The sequence below is a fragment of the Penicillium vulpinum genome (genome assembly GCF_028829585.1).
Source record: "Penicillium vulpinum strain IBT 29486 chromosome Unknown utg000003l_segment0_segment0, whole genome shotgun sequence".
Lineage (NCBI taxonomy): Eukaryota > Fungi > Ascomycota > Eurotiomycetes > Eurotiales > Aspergillaceae > Penicillium > Penicillium vulpinum.
Genome location: NW_026643243.1, coordinates 3,597,000 through 3,615,667, shown reverse-complemented (window position 1 = coordinate 3,615,667; position 18,668 = coordinate 3,597,000). Strand labels below are relative to the sequence as shown.

Here is an 18,668-nt window from a genome sequence, read left to right as displayed (position 1 = left end):
GCAGAAATAACTGCGACGCGAAGTTACTCGTGGACCCGCAACAAAAACGAATCTGCAAATATCTACCTGTGCAAGAATCAAGCCCTCTCGAATTTTATTTTGGCTTAGATGCATACCATAGACTTGGTGAAGATTGTCATTTGAAATTGTTAGGTTTGATGTATTTGCTGGTTGGCTCATGGTCTTAGTCTAGACACATGCCGCCATCTGTATCCACAGAAGTAATGTGATCAATGGTTCCTCTGAACTGCAACCAAGACTGGTGAGACGACAGAATATAGAAAAATCAGTGGCATGTGTGTATTTAGGAAGGAAATATCCCTGGAAGCTAAGTCTATACTGAACTACGTGGGAGTCGAAACCCCGAGGCTCTCTCTCTCAACGGAAACAAAGGTGAATTACATGAAAAATAGTTTATGAAAACTTGAAACAAGTGCAATGATAGTCGATGCTATGGATTTTTTAAAATAGCTATTCTTGGCAGAGGTGAAGGCATATAAAGAGGGTAGTAATGCAGAACTTGACCTCATTTCCCCGCTTTCGGTCATCCATGAATATCCGGGCCCGGGGTAAGCTTCCGCTGACTCAGAATTGCCACGCTTCAGGGCTTTTCGGGCTCCTACCTACATACATAGTTCAGGGAGCTCTGGACTACATCAACCAATGAACATGTCCTGCTCCGTACCTTCATGATGGAAAATCTCTCTGAGTCTTCACTATCATACCAACATAATGTCCCTTACATTCACTCGGCTCCAACTCTGAACGAGCTCTCCTCTCCGCCGAAAAAGTACAATTGTAGCATCTGCTCCACATCCTTCCAGCGACGTGAGCACTTTGAGCGTCATATTAGAGGTCATTCTAAAAGCAAGGACTTCATATGTGAATTTTGTGACAAAAGCTTTGCTCGGAGGTAAGCGCCCAGGGGGCATTGGCTACTATGCAGATAAACTTACACTTCTCCTAGGGATACATTGCAACGCCATTCAGCACTTCACGGGAAGGTACTTAGAAAAGTGCAAAGGACGCTTCCGAGGGCATCCCGTGCCTGTCTCAACTGTGTCAAGTCAAAACAGCGCTGTTCTGGGTCCCATCCATGTGATCGCTGCAATCGAAAAGATTGGCCTTGTCAGTTTACCAAGGGCTCCAAGGAAGTGACGCCGCAAGAGCAGGAGACCTTTCCAAATGCAACTGAACGAAGGACAAGTAATCAAACAAATCAGAATTTAGAACAAAATCATCCTCCTGAGCCATCTCTTGCGTGCGGGTTATCCCCGATAAGCGCCATCCACTCGTACCCTAGTGGTTCAGACAGTGTTAACCTTATTGGTGAACCATGTGCAGATATTCCTTTCTCAGGTCAGGCTCGAGACATATCACAATACAACGAGGCCACTTCGGTCTTCGAATCATTCCTTCTTTGGCCTCTGGACGATGCCTTTCCGCATTTTGATATGGCTTCAAGTGACCCCTCAGGTCTTCAAACATCTTCTGGTGTAGCAGGGACCGTCAATCAACCGAAAAATATAGCACTTGGAGGTGATTTTCCGGTGGAGCTTTCGAATCTTCAGCAGAATCATTCAAGACATGCCGAGGAGGCTCCTAAATCCTCCAATGGCCAGTCAGACAACTATGTGTCAGAAACCGCCCTCACTGAGGAAGACCGCGATATTCTAATTTCCGAGGATTACGGACATGTTCCCAGGCCTTCTATATCAACCTATGAAACAATCCGTGCTCACTATGCGGAAGTGAGTCGGTTTTCACCGGAAGTTCTACGTCGAAGCCTATATTCATCGGATATTCTACATGTATGTACCCAGCTGTACTTCGAGAATTTTCACCAAGGGTTCCCCATTCTTCACCAAAGTACCTTTGAAGCTCGAGGCTCGTCGTGGCTCCTTTATATTGCCGTCGCTGCCGTGGGAAGCCAGTATTCTCGGCTCTCAGGCCGGACTAGAATATTCTTTGACCTTATGAAAACCGTCCGAATAGCTTTGCTTCGAATGGTATGTCTAATTAAAGCCCTATACAGTTACTTTCGGTCACTGTTAGTCTAATATGGTACATTAGCTCAGCTCCACTTTGTCACTTCAAAGAAATCTTGAGCTTTCCCAGGCAACACTGTTATTCAATTTTGCTCTTCTTTTCGGCGGAACACGCGAGGGTTTAATGCATTTGCAATACCAACGAAACTTACTGGTCACGATGTGTCGCCCCCTCCTCGTTCCTGGTGCCCTCTTCGCGAAGTGTGGCCTGTTAGCAAATGCGAGTGTGCCGACCAGAGATTGGACTCGATGGATCATGATGGAGTCGTGGAAAAGATTAGTGTACTTTACTTGGTGTAAGCAAAATCTTCGTTTTTTACCACGTTCTTTATGTCTGCTGCCTCTTTGCTGACTTCAAACTTTCAAAGTGAACGAATGCTTTCAATTAATCCTATTCGATCTGCCCACTCTTATTACAGTTGACGACATGCATCTCAGCATGCCCTGTCATGACGAACTATGGCAGTCCTCCAGCTTCCATGACTGGGAGGGAGCTAAAGGCCTGCAGAGAGGTAATTTATGCCATCTATCCGAGTTGATACAAGTTTCTTATCTAACCTAACCCAGTAGAATCTATCAGTGTTACTTCTTTGCTCAAGTTGAAAGTCATTGATCAAGAGCACATCCGCTCATTAAGTAATTCGGCACTTTGGATATCGGTATTTGCGGTATATCTTGCGAAAAGGCACACTACTCAACAGCAATCGTTCAACCCGTATCCTAGCATGCAAAATATCTCAGACCGCCGGAACCTAGCTTCTGCGGAGGGAATTGTTCCCCTTGAGCATGATAAGGATCCCGTCGATACCATACTTGGAAGTCTACAGCAAGCTATCACGCGACACCGCCCAGAATCACCTCTCCTTCTCATTGTGACGAAATTCTCTCTTATTCTTAGACTACTTCGCTTCGTCCAATACCGTCCTTTGTATATTTCTTCGGGATGGATGGCACAGCATCATGAGGTTGATGCTGCGGCTCAACATATTGCACAGCTACTTAAAGCGGAACCCAGACAGGCTCGTCAGAGTCTCATGCATGCTGCTCAGTTGTTCCGAATAATCCGTTCACAGCGCCAATTTGACCCCTACGACGCCTTCATCCTTCTTATGGCCATCCTATACATCTGGAACTACGATAGATTCGTGATGTCAGACAAACTACAATTCCCTTCTGGTAGAGACGCCGAGGAGATTCTTCGAATTGATCAAAATATGAACGAGGATTTACAGGAGAAGTGGATTGCAGGCACATTTGAAATGCCCAAGCAGCTTCATATCAGTGGGATTGGGGTGCTCAATGGTCAGGATAGCGTGCCACGCATTTTCAGGGAATCAATGAGGATCTTGGGCCATGAGAAGGCTTGGTCAAGACAGGCGAATGCCATCAAACACGGATTGCATCAAATTCTGTTAGGGGGTACTCCATCATTTCCGGCCGAAGTCGAGTGATGAATACCATTCGAGATATGGGTCAATCGGAGGTTTTGTTGGCCGTACTTCTTTCATGTTGAGCTAAATCAATATAAGGCCTCTTAGCCGCTTGATGCATGAAGGTGATCGCAGATGAAATGCGGTACATACCTAAGCGGGTTTACTCTATGTTCACTCCAAGGCCATTTCTAGTCACTTGGTATGAAGGTGGGTTCCTAACTGCACCAGTACCCATCAAATACCTAGCGGCTGTGTAGAAGGCTCGTTACATTTTCTCCACAATAGTAGCTTTCCGCAATTTTCGTTCCGTCTCTCGGCCTTAGACAATTGATTAACACCGATTAACACCAACCAAAACCCGCCTGGAAAGAATATTGTTGCATTTTCCGCCTATTGCTGTGGCTAAACCTTTACGAGATGCCGCCGGTGCGGAGCCGATAATGCGGAGCCGACGAGGGATAATCCGCATCGGGCCCTGATGACTGCATCATAGGTCTTTACATAGAATTGGAACTATTTTCCAGCACAACGCTTATACCAGGGCAGTTTTTGAGTATTCACTAAATGCGGGGTAACCTTTGAGGCGGAAGGCAGCGATGTAGGTGGCACGGAGAATGGCGCCTTATAAGAGCAGTTATAAGAGCCCTTATGAGACCCCGAAGAACCAAAACATCTACAGCAGGCTTGGCCAGTAATCTTCCCCTAGATTCTTTTCGAAAATATGCATTCTGCAAATCAATTCATCGAACAGACAGTCCAAGAGCTGGAGAAAGCCAAAAAGTTGGGCAGCTTTATAAAAGGTATATGGGCACTTTTGAGGCAGGATTTTGCAATGTCAATCAGATTTGGTTCGCTAACACCTACACTCTTACAGCTAATGATCCAGCAATTCTGGGAGTTTTGCCTCCATGCGAGAGAACAGATCACCGAGATGGCATGATCATTTATACGGATGTTGTTATTCCAACTCGAGACGGAACCAAGCTCCGGGGTAATATCTATCGCCCAGACAAAACCGATGAGAAGCTTCCGGTTCTACTCAACTACAGCGTTTACGGGAAAGATATGGCTCTGGAGGCCTGTATGTTCCCTAGAAGTAGCGGACTAGACAACAGTCACTATACGCCATACTACCAGTTTGAAGCGTGTGATGCACCTTGGTGGACCCAGAGGGGATACATTGTTGCTTATGTGGATACACGTGGCTCTTTTCAGTCAGAAGGTGACAAGAGCTATTACTCTCGCGATGTTGCTCTTGATGGTAAGAAACATATAGATTGAGAACTTCAAGGCCTGTCCGTGTTAACATCAAGCCTTTTTCAAAATTAGGTTACGATATCATCGAATGGCTTGCTGTTCAGGAATGGGCAAGCGGAAAGGTCGGAATGTACGGCGCCAGTGCATTTGCCATGCTGCAGTGGATTGTCGCAGCAGAAAATCCCCCATCGCTTGCGGTAAGCCTATTGAGATCCCCCGTTGTGAACGCGTGAGTTAATATGTTGTTTTCTTGTGGAGTAGGCAATCTTGCCTTTCGATGGTATGACAGATATCTACCGAGAGATGGCCCGGAAGGGCGGTATTCCCGAGACTCAGTTCATGGCCGTGTAAGCTTTCCGTTGTTTCTTTTGAAGATACATCTTACTTATGGCACTCTCTTTCCAGGTACCCGCAACAATATAACTGGGGTAGAGGTCTGGTGCAAAACAGTGAAAATGCTCATTTCGATCATCCATTCTTTGATGATTACTGGCGCAGCAAAATTCCTCGCCTTCATCAGATCAAGTGTCCGGCTTATGTGGTCTGTTGCTGGGGAGATCAAGGGATTCACACTCGCGGCACGTTGAATGGATGGAAACAGATTGGTTCTTCAACAAAGTATCTGGAGATCCACCCCTATCAAAAGTATGACCTAGCCTCTCTTATATATCCTCACAGATGCCACTGTGCACATTTTCTCCTATGAAGCGTTGCTGACTAGTGTCTAGGTGGGAATTTGCTCTTACCGAAGAATCTCTTACCCGGCAAAGGGCCTTCTTTGATACATTCTTGCATGAGAAAGAAACCGAGGTCAAGTTTTGGCCTCCTGTCAGATGGACCATGCGTCAAAGCTTCTATAATTCGGAGTGGCGCTATGCTACCACATTCCCCTTCCCGAATACTGAGTATGCAAAGTTCTACCCCACATCCGCTGGTGGTTTATCGCAAGTCGCCCAACCTTTAGAGCAGAGTGTTTTGTATGATGCTCAAACAGGCGAGGTTACTTTTGATATCCCTTTCAGTGAATCCTTCGAGTTCGCTGGCCACGGAAAATTGCGTCTCTGGGTTGAAGCGCGTGGGGCTGACAACATGGATCTTTTCATTGTTCTGAAGAAGAAAGATGCTGCAGGCAATGAGGTTCACTTCCCGTGGCTTACTATTATTGAAACTGGTCCTGTTGCTTTCGGCTTTCTTCGAGTTTCTCGACGCGAGTTGGATGAATCCAAATCAACAGAATTCCAGCCCTACCACAGCCATCAGAGGGACCTCCTCCTCGAACCTGGGCAAGTGGTCCCCGTGGATATAGAAATTCAGCCATCCTCGTGCCGACTGCGTGCGGGCGATACCTTGCAAGTGAGCATTTCCGGACATGATTATGGGAAATACCCTTCCGAGATTCCCTTGCCCCGTCATGAACGGACCGTCAATCAAGGAGCTCATGTGATTCACTTTGGCGGAAAGTATGATAGCTTTTTGCAATTACCTCGCATTCCTCCTGTGGCAGGATCCTCATTAAGTCATGGAAAATCTATCAAGATGATTATACTCGCCAATCGCATCAAAGGATGGACTGACGAAAAATTCCTGGGGGAATATCTTAAAGCTCATGGCGGTATGACAGAACAATTATCTCACATGGTCCCCTTCCTGAGAGCCTATACACAAGTCGCGGGAGTTCCAAGAACCGCTGTGAAGACCTTCTGCACCGAGCAGTCACGCTTTGAGATTGCGAGCATTTTGGCGTGGTCTAGCCTGTCAAAGCTGGGAGGCTCCTTCAAGCACCCAAGCTACAAAGCAACTGCTGGACAGCATATCTTCGCGGATCCAAAACTTGTCGGGTCACTTAGTCAGGCCTTCGCGGATATAGTGTTCGATCCCGTTCTTTTCAAGGCCCGCCAGGATTCCTTTGAGGTCATTGTCTGCTTGGGCAAGGCTTCCAAGCAAACTGTCTCCGATGCTGATCTCCAGAGCAGGAGTGACGTACTGAAAGAGCTGGGTTCGGGGACGGGATTGCTGCGCTATGTCCTGAATCGCGATGTCACCCCCTCAAACCCAGCAGAGTTCTTCAAAGATACTCCGTTCAAGGGTGGAGACTGGGGTACCATGGGCGCTATGGAGCAGTACTGGTTTCGCGACGAAAACTCAGCCGTTGACTTCTTTGCAGACCCAGCTCGTGTGCAAGCTCTTCAAAGCCTGCCCTCGTCGTTCGACCCCCAGCTCACTATTAGTGTCACAGGAAAGGAAACTAGAGTCTTTGCGAAGGACCTTGACTTTTAACCGAATTTTCGCCGCTTATCCTGCTATTATAAATGATTTCAACGGCTGAGCGATGAATCGCCGGATTGGCAAGAAAGATTTTCTAAATATGACGCTTAGTCAAGGATTGACACAAAAGGTTTACGTATAGCAGGGTGTAGGATAATGCGTACCTAGAAGGTCGGAGAATTCAATTGTACATTTCGGTATTTTATATATGAAGGAAATCTTTTGCAAGCCATCTCCCTGAGATTCATTCTTGATTCGTACATAGGATTACCGCGTTTCCTCCTCTTTGGTATACATTCCTTCCATATCAATCAATCAAAGTTTAATTAACATGTTGCAGTCTAACTAGTTGCGTATGACTATGCAGGTGCTTCATCCAGCTGAAGCAAGAACTCGAAGCCAAACGCCGAGTCGGGATCCCTCCCAAGAGTAAATACAGAGGCTGATTTGTAAAGATTGTGGAATCACCCCATTCCTGCATGCTGTAAACCCACAAACCCATACATAGTAAAAATATCATATGAATGCGGCGGAGTGCACCCTCCGCCTTCCGCCTCCTATCCCTCTCTCTCTCCCCCCCCCCCTGTATCTTCCCCGCTCCAGTTGCAATTGGTGGTGTATTATTCATGGCCAGTCACCTGGCATGTTTGTCGACTCTGGCTGAGCTTCTCGTTTCCCAGCTTCGTTTTCGTCATTGGCTAATACCCATCGTCTTCCACACCTAGCTCTATTGCCGCAAGGCCTGTCGGTTCGTCGTCGTCGTCCTCCTCGATTCCTTCCATTTAACGTCGACATGTATTCCATAATCATAGGTTTGAAATTGCAAATTTGCCGCAACAAAAAGTCTAATGAAACTAGCTACACAAATTCTACGTCCCGTGCAAGGAAATATAACCAAAAAGATCCGAGACAACGCAGCATGATGGGACACATCATAGTTGCAGACTTTGTGCCTCAAGATATATCCTAGGCCCTGTCCAGGTTCAAAGAGTGGAAGTTCTGTGTCATAGGGTTGATCTTCCTTGATCTTTTCACTGCTTCTATACCACTAGGGAAGTCGAAAAGAGCATTATATTTCGGCTTTGCCCCGTCGGATCCTAGAATGGCATGGGGAAAGCATTTTCACTACTACCATAGCTTACCGTCAAAGCGGGCATCTTGATCAATCACTTCCGTACTTCCCCCTAGCTAGCCTCCTCATTCTCAGAAAACCCCAAGGATCTGGTGTGGGAATGAGACTCAATACTACGAGGGTGGTGTTCAAATGGGCGCTGAAATCCCATGATGGCGATGTCTGCTTCGTCAATGGAGTTTAAGGGAAAGTCCCTTGCCCTGCAGATGACTAGTCACGCCTTGGACATAGCTCTCTCGCCTAAATAAACTTGCTCGAAGCGAAAGAATGCCACTGTCATTTTTCAGGAGAACAAACGCCCTTCTCTGTGCTGCTTCACCTTTTCATTGTGCTTTTCTCGCACAATGCCCGTCATAACGGCTTTATTGGACGCGAAACCCAACTTCCTCCAAAATGTTCCTACTGCTAACTAGTATCCATTAATCTATGTCTTTGATTGTCTGAAATCAAGCGTTGCACCCTCCAAATACCGGCCACACTGGGATAATAACGATCTTGACATAGAACCCTCTCTATTTTCATCATGATCCATCAATTTGATCCCAGTCTTTGGGCCATTACCTCCAGCACTAGCTCACAGCGAGAGCGCTAGATATGAAAAAGAATTTCAATAAGTGCCGACACGCAAATGATCCGCTCTGCACTCAAACCGCGCGTGGTCGCCATCCGACGCAGCCGTCGGCTCCGCCGGCCCCGCAAAACCAGATCATGCACTGTGGAGCATTACAGGGATTCTTGCTACCCCCTGTGTAGGTAGATGAAGGCCTGTTCCTGAGCCTCATAAATTCAACCTCGCCAACCAATAGCTTAGCTTGACTCATATACACGCAATTAGCTCGTGGAACTAAGATATAAGTGACAAAGTCGCAGTATTTTAATCGCTATAGCCCAGAAGTCCATGAAGTATCATGTCATATATCATTTGCAGAGTTCCGATGGGGCCGATGTCGATGATATACACATTTTTTGGAACGGAAAAACGGAATACGCTTCTTTCACACGCGAGGATTCTGCTGTCTATAATATATCTTAATAAATTTTATATTTAATCTAGTCTGGTATCTCACCTCATCATCCCAATCCAGAATACTTTACTTTCAAGCACTTTCATCATGCAAGCAGCAACCCGTGCGATATTTACCGACCGGAGTGGCGAGCCATATATTGGCAAAATCGACGAAGTCTACGAGCCGCTCCCAACTGAGGTTCTTGTCAAAGTTGAATTCTCTGGAATCAACCCTGCCGACCTTGGTCACGCCAGGTTTCTTGGACTCAACAACACTGTCGCAGGGTACGACTTCTCTGGAACTGTCATCAAAGCAGGCACCTCCAAAAGCAATCAATTCCAACCCGGTGACCGCGTCCTTGGATTTGCTGCACCTGCCTCGGATAAGCCAAAGCAGTATGGCGTGCACCAGGAATACCATTGCGCCAGACACTTCATCTACCACGTTCCCCCTTCCATGCCTATGGAAGATGCTGGTTCGCTAATGGTTGTAACCCATACTGCTGCCGACGCATTGTTCAACCAGCTTCAGCTCTCCTTCGAAAATGAGATCCAGCCTCTTTTGGTATGGGGTGGCTCGAGTGCGGTTGGATGTGCTATCATTCAACTGGCCAAAAAGGCAGGATGTTACCCAATCCTTACCACCGCATCCCCTAAGAATCATGCAAAGCTCCTAGAGATTGGTGCAACGGAATGTTTTGATTATCGTGACCCTAACGTTGTGCAGAACATTCAATCTGCTCTCAAGAAATACACTACCAAACCGCTGAAGCGGGTGGTGGATTCCGTTGTGTCTCGCGGGCAGCCCTCGTCAATCAGCCTTTGCGAGGCTTGCGTGGACGACCCAAGCGATGCTTTGTTTACCTGTCCGCTTCCTCCTACGAGTGATGCGAAGCAGCACTGGAATCGTATTTTTGCCTGCAGAAATGTTGACATCAACTTCAAACTTCCAAACGGGACGGTGCTCAAACATGAGGCTGATCAGTCTATGCAAGCCAAAATCGACCAGGCTACCAGCTGGGCTATTTCAAACTATGGAAATGGTTATTGTATGCCAAATGTCGTTGTGGTGAAAGGCGGAGAGGAAGGAGTACGTGCCATGCTTGATGTTTCCGCTGGGAAGGCTAGCATGCAAAAGTTTGTGATTGAGCATCCCATCTAAAGATATCGGGATCGCTAGGCTGGTACATATATAGATTTACGAATACATACGTCTCTTTCTCTTATATACTATTATTCTATAATTTCAAGGTTCCATGCTTGCATTATTTCGAAATTAGGTCTATCGTTACCCTCCAGGATTGTTCTCCTATATTTTGCTCAACACATAGTTTACATCTTATACTGTTGTATAAGTATGTTCTCCAGGGTTAAAGGGCTCCAGCCTTAGAAGGCTTCTTTCTCCACTGACGTAATTAGTCCAGACTACCTAGGTAGGTACAACCTCGGAACCTCAACTTCTACATAGTACAGCATAGAGAACAGTCTGAAGTTAAGAATAAGTTACTACCTCTTCTGCGCTAAATGTACAAACAAAGGAGAACTCTCTTCTTTTTAACACAAATGTGTTTTTGGTCCCAAAAGAAAAAAGAAAAAAAAATAGGAAGACTTTTCACACCCATATATGAAAAAAAAATGTCAAAACAAATGAAAAAGCATCAAATCATCAGGTATTTCGCCACGCCCGAATTTTTGCACAAGCCACTGTGAGATAGCATGATACAATATGTGTATTGGTGAAAGGAAATCGCCTATACGGCAAGACCGGCAGCCTGAGCCGCAAGGAGCTCCTTCTCCTTGGCGGCGAATGCGGCCTGCTCCTCAGCGGTCAGGTCAAGGAGGGGCTTGTTCTCGCCGGACTTCAGGTTGCGGTGGTAGGCACGGATAATGCTGTCGGCATCATCAACGGCAATGGGACGAATATCAGCCATGGCCTTGATCTTAGCAGTGCACTCCTTGTATTGAGCATCAGTCATCTCAAGCTTGAGCTGCTGGGCACGCGACTTGATGGCGTTCCAGCCGGTCAAACGGGAGGCGAAGTGGACGTAGCGGGTCATGCCGAAGTCGGCAGGGTTGATAATCTCGTAGGTGCTGGGGTTGTTGAGGATGGCCTTAGCGTGGATACCAGCCTTGTGGGTGAAGGCACAGAAACCGGTGATGTAGTTGTTGAAAGGAATGTTGACCTCAACGGCCTCGGCAACGAGATCCTCAATCTCCTTGAGCTTCTCGAGCTTGTACTTGCCCTTGACGTACTCGCGGTCGGCGACCATCATGCGGGCCATCAGACCACCGAGAGGGGTGATACCGTTACGCTCGCCGATACCGAGAACGGAGGTATCAATGTGAGTGGCACCGGCCTCGAGGGCACAGAAGGCATTGGCAATGGCACAGCCAGTGTCGTTGTGGAAGTGAGTCTCGATGTCACAGCCAACAACACCGCGCAGAACGCGGACGAGCTCGTAGACCTGGCGGGGAGAAGCGCAGCCAACGGTGTCGGCAATACCGACACGGTTCACGCCAACCTTGTCCACAGCGGAGTAGATGGACAGAAGGTCAACCAGGTCGGAACGGAAAGAGTCCTCACTGGAGAAACGAATCTCAATACCCTTAGACTTAACGAACTCGATAACTTCGATGGCGGCGTTCTTGATGTAGGTCATGTCCTTGCCGTGAGAGTGCTCACGAAGGTAAGAAGAAGTACCGATAACAACATCACTGGAGAGAGTCAGTTCTGAGTCAACAAATAAGGACACGATTCATGACTCACACTCCATCAACACCGGTCTCGACAGCAATACGGGCATCATCCATATGGCAGCGAATGTGAGTGAGAATCTGAAGACATTATTAGACACCAATAGTCACGAGACCCGGGCAAAACCCTAACGTACCTTGGCCTTCAGACCAAGCTTACAAATGGCCTCGCAATCCGCGCGGGACTGCTCAGAAGCACAGGGACTGGTGAGCTCGATCTATAACGTAACTATCGTTAGTCTCTATTTTTATATTCATAAACTCTTCTTCGTCTGTCCGGCGACTCACGTAGTCCACACCGAAGTCATCGAGAGCCTTGGCAATCTCAATTTTCTTGGCAGTATCGAAGAAAGCGTTGGCGAACTGCTCTCCCTCACGCAAAGTAGACTCAATAATCTTGAAACGGGAGACATTGCTAAGGAAATCGGTGACGCCAGCGTCGTGGCCGTATGGGTTGCGGGATGCGGAGGGGTGGGGGTTCTGGCGAGTTTCAATGCCAACAAAACCAGCGTGATCGCCGTCTAGATAGATGTCAGTGGACAATTCTGGTGTAACAGCGTTCAATTGACATACTGGCAGCAGCAGTGCCATTGGCACCATTAGCTTGCCCATTGGGCTCGGAGTCGGCACCGGTACACATGGTGCAGATGGTTGAATATGTAGAGTAGAGATGTGTTGGACAATGTGAAGCCCGGAAGTTGAGAATAATTCAAGATCGAGATTAAAAGGAAAGTCGAGCGGTACTTAAGATCTTTGAAGTAGAAACCTTGAAAAAAAGAGACGGAAAGAGTCATAAATTCATAACGCCGAAGTAGTGGGCGGTGAGCTCCGTAATAATGGACGCCCCCTCCCTCGGGCGGCAAAAAAAGAAAATTTTGATTGTGGAGAGGTGGGGGAAGTACCTATTTTGGAGGAGTATGATAGGATCTTGATCCTGATCCTGGTATATTTTAGGTACCCTGCATTCATTCACATCATTTGCACTATGACTCAATTGTCCATTACCTCCAATTTCCCTCTTCCACGAAATTTCTGATTGAAACAGCCATATGTGTGCATTTTACTTCAATGCCGCGGAACCGACATCGGACCGCACCCGTGGGGTCTGACTCATAACTTCACCTCACCTGGGCAACTTTAACTGATATAACTGATAGTAAATATTCTCTAATATACAGAGCTGTTCTATAACTGATTATTAGATTTCTCTTCAAAAAGGGAAAGCTCAAAACAATTGATACTTACTATCCGTTCTATGAGAACGGGGTAGTGATGTCATCATAATTATCAATATTCTAGTTGGCTAGCGTGAGAGGGAAATGATCTGCATAGATCTCAAGTGAAAATGTACTTTGTAGATTCACGCACACATTGAAATAATTCACTCTTAACATGCTGTAGAGCACTGGGTGTATTGCAGGAATTACTCCAGGTTTGTGCATTCAAATAATATCGATATATATATATATATAATAGGCAGGCTTTTCCCACGATTAAAGTTGCCACTCCTACGAGGACACGTTCACTAAACATTGTGTCGATCGATCACATCTGAATGGACTGACCCATTTCCTGTTTGTTTATAAAAGTCTCGTCTATTAGTGGACAGGTTGCCATCCACTATTTACATCTATACTATAGCCGTACAGCAGCTAGCACAAACTTGAGGTTCTACACTATTTCTTCCTCGAGGCACTGAACATTCAAGACTCGCATGATTTAAACATTCTTTAACCACCTATATCTCAAGATTCTTACAGAGTCAATGAAATCAGCAGCACAAGGGCAGGCATCCCAAACTGCAATTCGACTTATTTCAATTGAAGATCGCCACGTGCAATAATAGTGTTGTTTACATTTCTTCAATTCTTTGAAATCAGCACCCAGTTCGAACATCAAATAATGTTTTGATTCTACGTCTTCCCATAGAGAAAGAGAGCTTATCTATAGAGGTGAGAAATGGTCCATAAATATGGGTTCATGTTTCAGGATGGAGAGATCAAACGCTTTTATAACATCAATCCTATACAAAGTAGACCACTTGCAAGAATCCCAATTCGATAAATACAATAGACCATCCATCTTCAAGGTTGGAAGATATGTAATGTTCAGCATCGATGTAATTCATAAGTAATGTGCGAGAGACTCGAAAACTCAAGCTTTTTGTATGTTGTTTACATCCATGACACTAATTGACATCACCTAAGTTGTGGGGGCGGGAGCTTTATGCAAGCCATAATCCACAAGCAAAGATCTAAAAGATAAAAAGATCTAATAGCAATATAAGAAAGATAGTCCAAAAAAAGGGATCTTGAATAAATCTAGAACATTCTCTGAATTAATTGCATAGGAATGGCGCCATTGGTGCAGAGAAAGGAGGCGCGGGAGTAAAATTAAGCCGTGTGTGGTTGGCTAGCGCTCAGGCCAGCTGTCGTCCCAACTGGCCTCCTTCTGAATACCATTCTTCCTCTTGTCTCTGACTGTCAATCCTTATCCTCTCAGTCGTTGGTAAGTATCCAGATATTGTTTCATCTTGTTATTTAACTTGATTCATTCCCGAGACTGGTCTCACTAACTTGTTCCGCGCCTCAGCCGTCAAGATGCGTTTCACCTCACTCGTCACCCTCCTCCCTGCTCTGGCTTTGGCCCAGGAGCAGGTTCCTCTCGCAGACCGCGTGCAGGGATGGTTCAACCAGGTCAAGTCCTATGTGCCCACAGCAGCCCCGGTTGCCCCGATCGAGAAGCTCGCCGAGCAGGTTACCGAGAAGAGCGTCACCCACGTGTCCCTGGACAACTGGCAATCCATCCTTTCCCCGGGACCCCAGGCAGAGGACTGGCTGATCTTTATCACTGGTGGCAACAAGACCTGCTTCGGTCGCTGTGGAACTGCCGATAAGGCATTCAAGGTGAGTTGATGTTTCGCTCCCGACGCGTTTTTTCCAAGTCTAAAATTCTAACATCGTGTTCGCAATTCCCAGGAATCCGTTCTGCTGTTCTCTGCCGACCCCACCTCGCCTCACCTTGGATACTTGGACTGTGAGGCCAACCAGGTCCTGTGTGCCGCCTGGTCCGCCAGCGCTCCTTCCGTCCAGTACTACCAGATCCCCCAGGAGCCTGCTGTTGGCCAGGAGCGTGCCCCGACTCCTCTCCACAACATCTACCTAAACTCCACCACCGTCACCCCCGCGACCATCTACGAGATCCACGCCAAGAAGACCTACGAGAAGATTCCCGCCTATGAGGGTGCTCTCCACCCCGTTGACGGCTGGGTCGCTAAGTACCAGCTCAGCATTCCCATGGGCTACGTTATTTGGGGTCTCGGTGCTGTCCCCAGCTGGATGTTCATGATTGGCATCAGTTTCTTCAGCCGTACCATGATGTAAGTTGAAATTGACCTGTGCTTGTCGTTTGCTATCAGTCTAATGCCGGAATTAGGAACCGTCGCGTGCCTACTGGAGGCGCTCCACGTGCTGCCGCCCCCGCTGGTAGCGCAAACTAAGTAGCCTCTTTGGGTCTATATTGGTGTTTTGGGTTGTATATAATCAGTGGTAGCGTATTGTGATGCGTCCAATATGCTTGGGTTGGCTTGTGTTCTTAGTTGCAGACATCTGTTAGGATGGAGCCTCTTCGATCTTGGGCCTTTTTTTTCAGCTACCTTTTTAATCAACGTATCCTAGCTATCTATTGGGATTTTGTACTAGATTCACCGAATGCATTAGTAACTCTTTGACAGCAAGCTTTGCCTCTGGCAAGGACACTATTTTTAATAACCTCCTAACGTTAGCCGATTTATGCCGCGGCTTTTCTCCATGGCGCGCTTGCTGTCATCACCCAATTGAGGGTCCCCCAAAGAGACTGAGGAGCTACTAGATCTGCACATTGTCTCTTTTCTTCAAGGGGAGAACTCGGATAACCTGACTTTGCAGCGGACGAAATAAACAAATTTTAACTGTCCTTGGTACCATGGGTCTACCCCGGATTGTCCCCGCACAGCATACATCCCTACATAGGTACCTAGTCCCGTTACTCCCGAGCTCCCTTGGAATATTTATCTTTCAACTCACGGTCCCTTGAAGTCAAGAAGTCAAGATAGGAATCACCCGTCAGAAGAACATAATACAGTTTTATCTAATAAATTGTTCTGTTGCAACATCGCCATTCCCAGCCGCCAGATTTTTGGGTTATTGATCCAGCAATTATGGTTTCTAGCACAAGCTCCTCATCCTCGAAGGTTAGATCTAGCCATGCTGCGAATAAAACAAAGCGGTTTCAATGCGGGCACTGTGATCGGCAATTTGCTCGACTAGAACACCAGCAACGACATGAGAGAACTCGTGCGTCCTTACATACAAATGATGAACTCAATTACTAACACCTAGTAGATACACATGAAAAGCCTTTCAGATGCTCCCAATGTGAGCGTGACTTTTCTAGAAGGTGATCATATCTGAATACGACTCGAATAGACCAATGCTAACGCTTCGAAGTGACTTACTGGTCCGCCATGAGAGACTCAGTCACCCAGGATCCAAAGAACAGGCCGCGAAAAGAGGTGCACGCCCATCAAAACAGCCGCGACGTTCAATACATACACAAAACCAAGCACTGAATGGCCAAGACCTAGATGCTAGCGTTTGTGAACCACAGCCCTTGGTTGAAATTGCGTCCGTGGAAGAAACTGCTGATCATTCTCTTGAACCGATTTACGCGGACTCAAGTGAAACCACTGGGACCACTTTGGAAGAAATTGATGGGTCATCTCAGACCTTGAATCAAGACAGTTCCCACGAACAGCAGCTCAATGATGCCAATATCCTCTCTCCGAGTTTCTCTACCCAATTCCAGGCAGAATTAACAGAAACTCTATTAGGTGATTCTTTTCAAGACTTGGCAGCATTCATGGATAACCATACCCCATTTTCAGGTGATTTCGCTTCATTCATCTCACCAACACAGGGGCTCGATTTTGCTTTGGCAAACCAATACAACGATACTGGATGTACAACCCCGGCTTTGGGGTCTGATTTGAGGACGGTAAAGACACAGCAACTGACAGAGATGGACACATTCTCAAGACTTGGGTCGCGATTACCGTCCTTACAGCCAGAGGAAGATATACAACGAGTTCCTCAAATGATTCGCACAGTAAATTTATTTGAAGGAATGAGCACGCAGACTCGCGACGTGCTGATTTCCAAGGTGGAAGAATTTGCTGCGGTGGTGCCTGAATCATTTCAAATGCCTTCCAGGCTAGCCATGTCTCGTTACTTGACAGCTTATGTTAAGGGGTTCCACGAGCACATGCCTTTTCTTCACATTCCCACTATGTCAGCGGAGGGATGCTATATCGAACTTGTACTAGCCATTGCCTCAATCGGAGGACAGTATTGCTTTGAGCCAGAAAAAACAGTCCAACTGTTCCAAATAAGTCACCTTATTGCAAGAGAGCGCATCAGGAGACAAGATGCTATATCAGTATCTCATTCAGATCATGATCAGGTGTCTAGAAGGGGCTCCTGTCACGAAAATTGTATTATACAATATAAAGAGAACACGATCCAAACTGCACAAGCTCTCTTGCTCCTTATGGCTGAGGCAACATGGTCAAACCATCGGACAATTATGCGTGAAGCCCTAGCCATTCAGAGTATTCTAGCAACTCTCGTTCGCGATGATGGCCTCAAAACTACACCGCTACCAAACAATGTTAGTTGGGAGAGTTGGGCTACATATGAGAGTACCAAGAGAACGAAGTGGATAGTATTCTGCTTCTTTAATTTGCACACCATTGTCTATAACATTCCATCTCCGATTCTTAGTTCGGATGTCGATGGAATGCTATTGCCTTGCCATATTGCAAGTTTCCGAGCAACATCCGAAGACAAATGGCGAAACTTGAAGGAGAACGAATATCGAATCTGGTTCAAGGATGCATTCTCTCAGCTGTTTCAGGAAAATTTCACCACTACTCACACTGCGCCAAACTCTACCCTCGGTAACTATATCCTCGCGCACGCATTGATCCAGCACATCTACCTCGTCCGCGAAGTCTACCGCCATCGCCGACGAGACATACCAGAAGAAGATATTGCATGCATTGAGCTTGCCTTGCGAAATTGGAAATCTATGTGGAAACACACTCCAGATTCTAGCATTGACCCTTCGAACCCTGCAGGCCCTGTGTCCTTCAACTCGACTGCACTCTTACGGATAGCATATATCCGTATCCATGCAGATATCGGACCCGGTCGTGCACTTCACACGCGCGACCCGATACAGGTTTCCAACGCATTTCTCAATGCTCAGATAATCTCGAGGACACCAAGGCTTCTACGCGCTGTGCTGCATGCTGCGCATGCGTTGAGTATTCCTATTCGTATTGGTGTTCATCTTGTCGCACAGACGCAGACTTTCAGATGGTCTATCCAGCATTCCCTGGCTACTCTTGAATGTGCCTTCTTATTAAGTAAATGGCTCGAAGCACTATCATCACCTGCAGCAATTCAGACTATCACACCTGATGAGCATAGAATGGTGATGCTAGTAAAGACTATGTTGGATGAAACGGACTTTGCTGTTCCTTTAACTTTCACTGTCGGGTCACCAGCCGAAATGAAGTTGCTGTCTGCCAATGTTTTGCGAGTTTGGGCAAAGGTGTTCCATGGCCCTGCACAGGTCTGGGCTATAGTTGATATTGTGCGAGTTTCACTGGAGCTTTGTGCGGATTTGGTTGAAAACGTGTGAATTAGCTAGTGGTCGTTGTTGTATCCCTC

At 46.7% G+C, this 18,668-nt stretch overlaps 6 protein-coding genes across 6 annotated transcripts; 5 read left to right on the top strand and 1 right to left on the bottom strand.

Moving 5' to 3' along the window:
• Window positions 1–1,454: 1,454 nt before the first annotated feature.
• Window positions 1,455–3,499, top strand: N7479_006412 (uncharacterized protein; the record flags this gene model as incomplete). The annotated part of the gene is made up of 5 exons (XM_057254106.1): window positions 1,455–1,751; window positions 1,824–2,009; window positions 2,074–2,344; window positions 2,468–2,560; window positions 2,619–3,499. 5 exons carry the CDS (start codon window positions 1,455–1,457, stop codon window positions 3,497–3,499), a joined length of 1,728 nt encoding a protein of 575 aa, XP_057107968.1.
• Window positions 3,500–4,202: 703 nt separating this feature from the next.
• N7479_006411 (CocE/NonD family hydrolase) lies at window positions 4,203–7,015 on the top strand (the record flags this gene model as incomplete). Its single annotated transcript, XM_057254105.1, has 6 exons — window positions 4,203–4,281; window positions 4,356–4,742; window positions 4,811–4,935; window positions 5,000–5,085; window positions 5,144–5,383; window positions 5,467–7,015. 6 exons carry the CDS (start codon window positions 4,203–4,205, stop codon window positions 7,013–7,015), a joined length of 2,466 nt encoding a protein of 821 aa, XP_057107967.1.
• A 2,232-nt stretch (window positions 7,016–9,247) lies between these two features.
• On the top strand, window positions 9,248–10,303 carry N7479_006410 (zinc-binding alcohol dehydrogenase family protein; the record flags this gene model as incomplete). Its single annotated transcript, XM_057254104.1, has 1 exon — window positions 9,248–10,303. The coding sequence occupies one exon, from the start codon at window positions 9,248–9,250 to the stop codon at window positions 10,301–10,303; it is 1,056 nt and encodes a 351-aa protein (XP_057107966.1).
• Window positions 10,304–10,892: 589 nt separating this feature from the next.
• hcsA (homocitrate synthase) lies at window positions 10,893–12,535 on the bottom strand (the record flags this gene model as incomplete). Its single annotated transcript, XM_057254103.1, has 5 exons — window positions 10,893–11,856; window positions 11,909–11,976; window positions 12,033–12,113; window positions 12,184–12,416; window positions 12,469–12,535. The coding sequence occupies 5 exons, from the start codon at window positions 12,533–12,535 to the stop codon at window positions 10,893–10,895; spliced, it is 1,413 nt and encodes a 470-aa protein (XP_057107965.1).
• Window positions 12,536–14,495: 1,960 nt separating this feature from the next.
• Window positions 14,496–15,394, top strand: N7479_006408 (uncharacterized protein; the record flags this gene model as incomplete). The annotated part of the gene is made up of 3 exons (XM_057254102.1): window positions 14,496–14,801; window positions 14,874–15,274; window positions 15,331–15,394. 3 exons carry the CDS (start codon window positions 14,496–14,498, stop codon window positions 15,392–15,394), a joined length of 771 nt encoding a protein of 256 aa, XP_057107964.1.
• A 971-nt stretch (window positions 15,395–16,365) lies between these two features.
• On the top strand, window positions 16,366–18,639 carry N7479_006407 (uncharacterized protein; the record flags this gene model as incomplete). The annotated part of the gene is made up of 1 exon (XM_057254101.1): window positions 16,366–18,639. The coding sequence occupies one exon, from the start codon at window positions 16,366–16,368 to the stop codon at window positions 18,637–18,639; it is 2,274 nt and encodes a 757-aa protein (XP_057107963.1).
• Between the last annotated feature and the right edge of the window lie 29 nt (window positions 18,640–18,668).